At 28.7% G+C, this 9,572-nt stretch overlaps 1 protein-coding gene across 1 annotated transcript; it reads left to right on the plus strand.

Annotated features, from left to right (window-relative positions):
- Window positions 1–2,660: 2,660 nt before the first annotated feature.
- Window positions 2,661–3,931, plus strand: LOC122300391 (major allergen Pru av 1-like). The gene is made up of 2 exons (XM_043110999.1): window positions 2,661–2,992; window positions 3,356–3,931. The coding sequence occupies exons 1-2, from the start codon at window positions 2,809–2,811 to the stop codon at window positions 3,649–3,651; spliced, it is 480 nt and encodes a 159-aa protein (XP_042966933.1). The 5' UTR covers window positions 2,661–2,808; the 3' UTR covers window positions 3,652–3,931.
- Window positions 3,932–9,572: the final 5,641 nt, after the last annotated feature.

Consider the following 9,572-nt stretch of genomic DNA (forward strand, 5'->3'; position numbering starts at 1 on the left):
CTGAAACCCACAACCAGAGCTTGTTTTTTGTTGTTGTGTTTCCACGTTGGAAGAGTGAAATCATGATCATGTCATTGTTGTATGGCTTTGAAAGCAGTCATGTAAATGGTGAAAGTCATTTAGAAAAATATCATGGTACTTGCAAAGTAATGATGGGTGCATAAAAAAATTGTGTCCTTTTGGGAAACTTTTGAGCGCAGGTATTATCAACATGTCAATTAGTAGTGTCTCCATCAACCAACGTACGTAGACCAGTTCCAATATGTCATGTCATGTAATTTGGTCAAAGTTACTAATATATATACTTGTCAGGTCAGCATTCATGTGGGAACGCATACCATTTTCCAATCAATATTGGTCAAAGCTATCTATCACTGTGAATTATAAATCTGATTGCAGAACGGTGCTGGAAGTCCATCAAGCCTAACCAGGAAACTGTTCACTTTTATTCTATTTTTATTTTTTTTTATAAAAAAAACCTTTTGGGGGCAAAGAATTTATGTAAAAAAAAGTTTAAAAAGTTGATTTTTTTGGACGTTTCAAAAATTAGGGGTTGACCAAGACTAAGGTAACTTGGTTCCTGAATGTACCACTCATTGTAATAAGAATAATGATTTTTACAAATTTTAAATAGATAAATCTTGCGTAATATTTTTATATAAAAGTGGATCCTATCATAAAAATATATAAAAGAAAATTTTTATGTTTAGTGGGATATAATTTTTTACAAAGAGCCTATGTAGAACTTGTCTATTTGGAATTTGGAATTTGTACTTAGTATTATTCTTTATTATAAAATTTATTGTAATAATTCTTTAAATTAAATACTGATTTATTAAGTGTATTAATAAATAAATTTGAGAATAAACTTTTTCAAATTAATTGGCATCCATGTCAATATTATTAAGGGAACTGCTAGGGGATCGATAGGAGTTGCCAAAGTTTTTATTGAGAAGTGCAAAAGGCACTTTTTTATTTAGTTTTTTTTAAGTATTTTTAAATCATTCTCAACAGTTTTAAAAAAATAAAAAAAATTCACAAACCCACTTAAAAATATTTTCTTAATCATTAAGTTAAAAAAACACATCATCAACCTTTCTCGATGACTTCCTCGGTGGGATAAGGATTTCCCGGCCCTATTGTCAATGCCTTTACAAAAGGGCAAAGATGGTTAGAATCTTGTCCAATTGAATTGATTTAAAATAGATTAGAAATACTTTGTAATCATTCGTTTATCAAGTAAATTTATAATAAATAGCGTGTATATTTTGATATTTTTCTTCAATCCCATAAAATCATATAATTCAATACAAGAAAAATATATATTTATTACGAATTATTTGCAACAAAAATAAATATTTGTGACGAGAATATACTCATTTTACTAGTAAATTATTAATTTCCTGGTAGTGATTTGTGTTGGAAGTGAATTCTCCAAATAGAACATAGATGAATGAAGCATGTGACTTGAGCAATTGGTTTGAGGCAGGAGCACGCCATCATTTACTTGTAATAGTAATGCTGTAGGTGTTACACTTACGCCGCTGCCTCCTCAGCCCATGAACTGTTATTTGGGCCTTTAAAGTGGAGACTGAAGGCCCCATATGTATATACGTATAAAAAAATTTTTTTTATCATCCTCACATTTTATATATCATATTTATTTTAATTTTTTTTTTATTTTTTATAATAAATATGTAGTATATAGATGATAAATATAATAATTTAATTAGTTTAATAAGAATAAAATGAAATAAAAAATAAAAAAAAATAAAAAATATTATTTTAATATATAAAGTGTGTGGTATGGAATGATGTGTAGTATTTCCCATACGTATATACATATAGGCAAGCTAGGCTGACCGGCCGGCCATGGTTATTCAAAGTCAGCTTCCAAAGTCTATAGCAACTTACAAAATAGTGCAAACTAGCTAAGTTTAATAACTTAAAAAAAAAAAAAAAAAAACCAACAAAAAAGGGCATCCCAATGTTTTTATATGCCAAAGCCAAAGGCATATCTTTCTACTTATAAACGACATATTTGCCATATATCAATCAAGCTTTTAAATTTGGATGGTGCTACTCGACGTAGGGAGGCCATCTAGGGAATCACCGAATAGGCAGATTTTTTTTAATTTTTTTTTTTTGTCAAATATTTTTTAAGCTTACTAACAAATTTTAAAAAATAAATAAAAATCAGAAATTGATTAAAATAATATTTAATTAATTATTAAATTGAAAAAAAAAAAAAAACCAAATTGATGGCCACCAATCCATAGGTCACCACATGTGGATAAGCATTTCCCTTTAAATTTATGTCACCGTTCTCGTTTTTCTTTTTTCTTTTTTATTAACTTACTATTATAGCAAGCCGACAAGATCCGCCAAGTTGTTTTTCCCTTCACATGTGTGGTAATGCTATTTTTTCTTTATTTAGTAATAATGGAGCTTAGTACCACAGCATCTAGAATCATTCATCTTTTTATAATAAAAATAATATTATATTATTATTATTAAAATATTTTTCCAAGGTGCTTTTCTTTGACTTTTTCGCACCCATTTGATTTGAAAAAATAATATTGAAGTTTCGTAGCGGGGACTTTCAAAAGGATAAAAGACGAGAGTACCAAAAATTCTTTGATTTGCAAGGGGCTTTTCATACAAGGTAATCATGAGCTTCACCCTATAAATACCAGCGTCTGGTGTTCATATTTTCCACACTCAAAGCTCTCTGAGTTCATTCAACAAACCCACTCCTTTTCGTTAATCTTCCTCTCTTCATCACTTTCAAACCCTAATTAGCTCATCATGGGTGTCTTCACTTATGAACATGAGACCATCTCAGTTATTCCACCACCAAGGTTGTACAAGGCCTTTATTCTCGATGGTGACAACCTTATCCCAAAGGTTGCACCACATGCCATCAAGAGCACCGAGATCCTTGAAGGAGATGGAGGTCCCGGAACCATCAAGAAAATCACCTTCGGTGAAGGTTAGTTTTTAATATTATAGATATAATATAGTGGTAGAGGGGAACACAGTATAAGAAAAATAGATATTTCTAACGATTTTACATTTGTTACAAAAGCAATCATTGCAAAAGGTCACTAATCACAACGATATTAATTTTGCCAGTTATTTTTTACATTTTTTGCGATGAATTCTGATGCTGAAAAAAGCCTATTTTCTTATAGTGACATAAATTAAACTTGACAGTATTTATTATTATCCACATGAATCTTTTTTATAATATTATAAGTTTAATAAATATTATATGACCCATTTTATGTGTTTATCTTTTTTTCACATGTGTTCGGATTAAGAGTTGTAACAAATCTTGGGGAATATTTTGCAGGTAGCCAATACAAGTATGTGAAGCACAAGGTGGAGAAGATTGACCACGCAAACTTCTCATACAGCTACAGCTTGATTGAGGGGGATGCTTTGGGTGACATACTCGAGAAAATCTCATACGAGATCAAGCTCGTAGCCCATGAGGGAGGATCCATCGTGAAGAGCACAAGCCATTACCACACCAAAGGCGACCACGAGATCAAGGAAGAGCATGTGAAGGCAGGAAAAGAGAAGGCTGCTGGACTTTTCAAGGCTATTGAGGGCTACCTCGTGGCACATCCTGATGCCTACAACTAAAAAAATTAAGCTTCTTGTGTTTGGATCACATGCATGCCTATAAAATTAATCTCCTGCGTCAAGAGTCAATGTTGTTGTTGTGGCTTTCAGCTCGTTTTGTGCCCCTGCAGTCAATCATTTCATTAGTCTTGGCTTGCTAATAATGGAGTTTGTGGTTGTGGATTGTATGCTTAATTTCTGGTGATGTTCTGCTTCATAAGAGAAAAAAAAAGGGCTATTGGTGTAATAATTTCAATACATTATATGTATAATAAAAATGAATCATAGTATTACTTGTAAACTGTATTCCTTATTCTGCTTCCAATTTATTTTTCATGGCTGCCCCAAATTTTTCAGTCCCTTGAGCATTTGAACTTGAGGGCATGTTCAATATTTTTTAAAAGTTAAATGCTTTAATCATAAACAAATTACGTAAAAATAAATTTATAAACTGACAGATCTGCGAATTGACATCCTTTGACTCGTACGTTAGATTATAAAATTATTTTTATTATAAAATATATCAAATGTATTATATAAAGTCAAGTCTATCTATAAATTTACTTTTATAATATCTTCTTACGACCACTTTCCTTTCCAAAATCAAAAGACTGAAGTTTTTCACATAATCTTCGTTCAAATTCATTTGAACAGCTATATTTACTGAGAAAATAAGATGTTGAAAATATTTCCCAGCAGTACTTCGAGGACTTGGAAGGTGAGGTCAATCCCATCCTCTTCCCTCTTCCACCACCCTTTCACGATAGCTTATAATAGATTAACCGTCACGTCAATTAGTTTTTTGTTGATTTTTCAAATGCATCAGTCCATAATATCTTGCGGTTTTAAACTCATTTTCTAATCTTCATGATGATCTTCGATAAGAATATTCTGCTAAAAGTCCAGAAATCCTTCTGTCTAAGCAATAAAAACTATTTTCATGTAAATCGGTCTGGCTTCTAGAAATATGGTCTTGAGTTGTAATAATTTTAAATAATTTTTTAAGTTTTTAATAAACTAAATAAAAATTAATTTAAAATACATCATAATAAATAATTAAGAATGATAAAATTTAAGATAAAAATAATATTTTTTGTTGTCTATAGTTATTACCAAACATAATTAATACATGTTTCATTAGAACCAGCTTGATGATCAGTCTCAATTAGGACTAGATACATTAAATTCACACTATTTAGTATATATCGCATAATCCGAAATAATTCAAGGGTTTGGGTGAGTAGACTCACTTTAAAGAACATATCGGATTAATAAGGTTGAGAAGTGGTCACATAAAACTAATTCACAAGTACTATTCAGCAATTAAAGAGTGAAATGGTTTGTGAATAATAGTAAAATAGTTTGAGTTAAGATATTTTATTAAAATTTAAAAAAATGAGAAAAAAATATTATAAAATTAAAATATTGTTATAATATAACTTTTTAATATAATTTTTATTTTAAAATTTGAAAGAGTAGTATTGCTTTTTATTTTTTGTTTGAAAGTTTGCAAAAATTGTAATAATTAAGTAATGATTAGATGAAAAACTTGAAGATTTAGGCTACATTTGATATGAAAAATCTGTGAATTGTAATGAAATAATTTATGAATAATAGTGAAATGATTTAAGTTAAGATGTTTTATAAATTTCTACGAAATGAGAAAGAAAAAAATGAATACAAATATTATAAAGTTAAAATATTGTTAAAATATATTTTTTTAATATAATTTTATTTTGAAATTTGAAAAAGTTAAATTATTTTTTGTGTTTTGTTTGGAAGTTTGATAAAATTGTAATGATTAGGTAATGATTAGATTAAAACTTAAAAATTTGAAATTAAAAAGTGTTTGTATTTAAATTGTGTTTAAATATTAAGATGAGATAAATTGAGATTATTTTAAAACTAAATAGGGCCTAAGTCAAATAAATACGAGATGGACGTTTAGTTTTAGTAGCCATTTTCCATTAATTTGTATTTTTTTTAATTTCTACTCTGTATTAATTTATCAAAAATTTTATTTATAGTCAATTTTACAGACTCCTTACACATTCCAATGATGTGATTGGCTATATCATTTTTTAATATAAAACAACTTATTTGACTAATCACCTTTTGTAATTTTTTGTTTGTTTAATCTTACTATCTTAACCCTAAAAAAATTGAGAAGAAATTTATTAAGAAGTGTGGAAGTTCTGCAATTGTTGGATGTTTATCATTTTTTTTTTTTTTAAATGTTGTTTCTTCATTGAGTATGCTTAGGACACAGCTCATGGGCAAAATAAAACGCAAGATCTCTATATGCTATATTATTTCCCATTAAATAGTCTAAATTAAAGTATTTGTCGTGCACTATGTGTCATTTGACATATAATTAATAATTAATCATGCTACATGTACTTATAATTTTATTTATAAAAAATTTATAAATAATTTTATTTATCAATTTCTTTTTAAAATTCAAATTTAAAATTTAAAATTTTATAATATTCATCATGTCAATAACTGATACATGGAAAAATAAATTTTTTATAAATTTTTCTTAAATACAGTTAACTTTTTCTATAATTAATATATAAACTTTGACAACTTCTTGTTTAGGTCCTACCGACTATAGCTATCCGACAGATAAATCGAAGAAATTCATCAATTTGCATTAAACTTAATGGCTTGTCTATTTGCATTAAACTTAATGGACGTATGTGGACGTATTATGTGGACATGATGTAATGTATGTGGACGTATTATATCGCATAAATTGTCTATTTGCATTAAACTTAATGGCTTTGGTCACAATACCTGTACCCATGCATTTAATTCACTATTTTTCTTCAACCTCAATCCTTGTCGATGCCAAGTTGTAGGTGTTCTCATTTCCGTCGTTCACGAGTTGTCTGACCATGTCTATATATAAAATATGACCAAAATTCACGGTAATCACATCCATGGATTTAGATAAGGCTAACTACTCTTCTATTTTTCTATTTTCTTTGAACTATACACACATGGATTTAGTACGACACGATAACAAAGGATCAATATAATCGAGTAATATTACATATTATTGTACGTAGAGTGTGCAATCATTGTGTAGCCATTTTAAAAAAGAGTGGATCTATTATTAAAAAATTAATTTTTATTTTATATGGATCTCGTATTTATTTACTTTTTTCAACATGATTACATGAAACTTGTACACTCATAACTGCAAATATCATTTCTCTCTATCATTTCTTAAATTTTATGAAAACCCCCTTGGCATACTACTCAACCTTCTTACCTATAGTCATCTTATAATTTGCGGCTAATCACACTTGAAAACATCGAGCAAGTGTACTAGTTGAACTTTTCCTATTGGAATGTGAATTTAATTACCCTCTATTTCGCATAATTGATGTAACTATATTATGCTTAGGGATAAGGGGTTATTGAAGAATCAGATATCTTCTCTATAACAACAATCTAATCTTGAAATTCTCGTATATCAAGTTTAAAATCTTACACTACATTTCTCCAATACAAAACACATCGTCTTCCCGAGCTTCTTTATAGCACGGTGAAATCAACCTAATGTCCTTTTTTCTAATTAATATAGTGTCGCATAGTGAAAAGCTAAATTCGCTAGCATAAAGATGTCACAGCCAATCCATAATTCAAGATTTAATATTGGGATCAAAATCACATAAATAACCATAAACTTAAAATTAGAAAATAACAACCAACACTTAGTTTATCCAAAGCTAGCTCTTAGTAAACGGGTACTCAAAACTCATGTAGTATCACTATATATATCCACACGCATGAAAAAGTTACAAGTAGTTAATTAATTTCTCACCATATATAAGAAGTTAATTAAATCTACATCACAAATAGTTAATTAATTTCAGTTAATTAACTTTTAGGGATGTTAAACACATGGTAAACAATTGAAATGACCATAATGCCCTTGGTCATACTTATAATTTCAAAGAGTGAGATCTATTATTAAAAAATTATTATTCTTTTCATGTGGGTTTTATATTTACTAATTTTTTTTAAAAAGAGTGCGCAAAACTTGCACATTATATGACTGCAAATATCATTTCTCAATAAAAATTAAAATTAAAAAAAAAAAAAAAAACATGCTAGAGCTAGATCTAGAGTCTAGTCATATCCTCCCAAAAAATTAGCCGCAAAACTCGCTATACTCTTGATGAACCTATTGACTATATGCTGTACAAATGATCACTCCACCCCAAATTAACTAATATTTAGTTTTTGGCTCGTTATTGTGGTCTGAGTCCACAACTTCAAAGGTCAAACATGCATGGTTGTTCTGAGATTAATGAAACTTGAAGCTACTTGGAAGATTTAAATCTAAAAAATTTGAGAAATTTGACCAGCTAGGTTTGCTTTCTCCTTAAGAAAAGGCCGGCAGTGCTTATATTTTACAAACCATTCATATCCCATGTCACTAAAATTCCAATACAAATACATAGAATATAGGAAATGGGTTGTACAGTCTTAAAATGTGCAAGGTTTATACACTTTTAAAAAAAAATTACACAAAATTTATACATTTTAAAACTCTATCGAGCATTGCTTATAGAATATTGTTGGAAATTGGTAGATGGGGTGGATTTAGTCCATGGCTTAATTCTACTTAATATAGATTGGGATAAACCTAACTCATGTCTATCTGAAAAAAGTCCTAAAAAGTAAAATCACAAACAACATTGTTTTATCATATCTAACAAATGATGATAAACATTGACGCGGAATGACCACAACCATTATTTATGAAAACTAATTATTATTATTTACATATATAAATATATATATATATATATATATATATATATTTGTGAGGGGGGTTTCGAACTCAGACTTTCATTTTACAGGCTAGGGATTATGCCAATCAGACCAAAAGACTTTGGCTTATGAAAACTAATTGTTGAAATATTAATAAGTACGTGATTGAGAGGGACTAGTTTAGAGTCGTCTTGTTTGTTTGAAGATCGAATTAATAATGTTTATAATAAAATAATGTCCATTTGGTTGCAAGAGTTTAATATTCTTGCCACGAATCTAAAAATAAAGAAAAAATCAAAGTGGAAACATTTAAGCTAGAAATACAAAATAGGGAATTATTTAAAATTATAAGGATCAAGTGTCTTTTAAGAAGAGTGTTACTTGATAAGAATGCTATCGTTATCTTTTCATCATCTAGATCATCCAAAGACGAAGTCAAAGATTATAACTCTGGAGAGACCAAATATTTTAGGTTGTAATAAATAGTTCAATTGGATTTTTTAAGGCACGCCACTTTCTGTGTTAAATCTTATCTCAAGGTAATAGTTCATCTTCTTTGTAAATTTCTAGCAGCTGATTTACCCACACTCACACACACGATCATCTTTTGCATATGCATGCATAGAAATGGATTTATGTTTAAGATTAAAATTTTATGCTATATTAATTTTATATTATAAAATTAACATTTAAATGTTATATCAAATTTTATTTTAAAAACTATAAGATTAATTTTTATGCTGTATCACATATTATATTAATTTTATGTTATACGATTAATAGACTTGAATAATAAGATTAGAATTTTATGTTATATGACTTAGTAATTTAACATATTATATATATAATATAAAAAATTATAAATATATATCGGGTTTAAATCGATTTTCAAAATATGAAAATGGGTACTGCACCGATTTAGAACTAGTTTTGATTCTTAAGAATTGGTACCACACCGGACAACTTATAAACGTCGGCCTGGTCTAATTTTTCGATTTTTTTTTTCACACCCCTACCCATCATCACAAGCCCTAAAATCCCCCAAGACCTTCAAGCCATACTCCAAAAGAGGGATGCTAGTCATCATCCCACACCACATACTTTACATATTTTAAAATAATTTTTTTAATTATTTTTTATTTTATTTTATT

This window comes from Carya illinoinensis, chromosome 2 (assembly GCF_018687715.1).
Source record: "Carya illinoinensis cultivar Pawnee chromosome 2, C.illinoinensisPawnee_v1, whole genome shotgun sequence".
NCBI classification, from domain to species: Eukaryota; Viridiplantae; Streptophyta; class Magnoliopsida; order Fagales; family Juglandaceae; genus Carya; species Carya illinoinensis.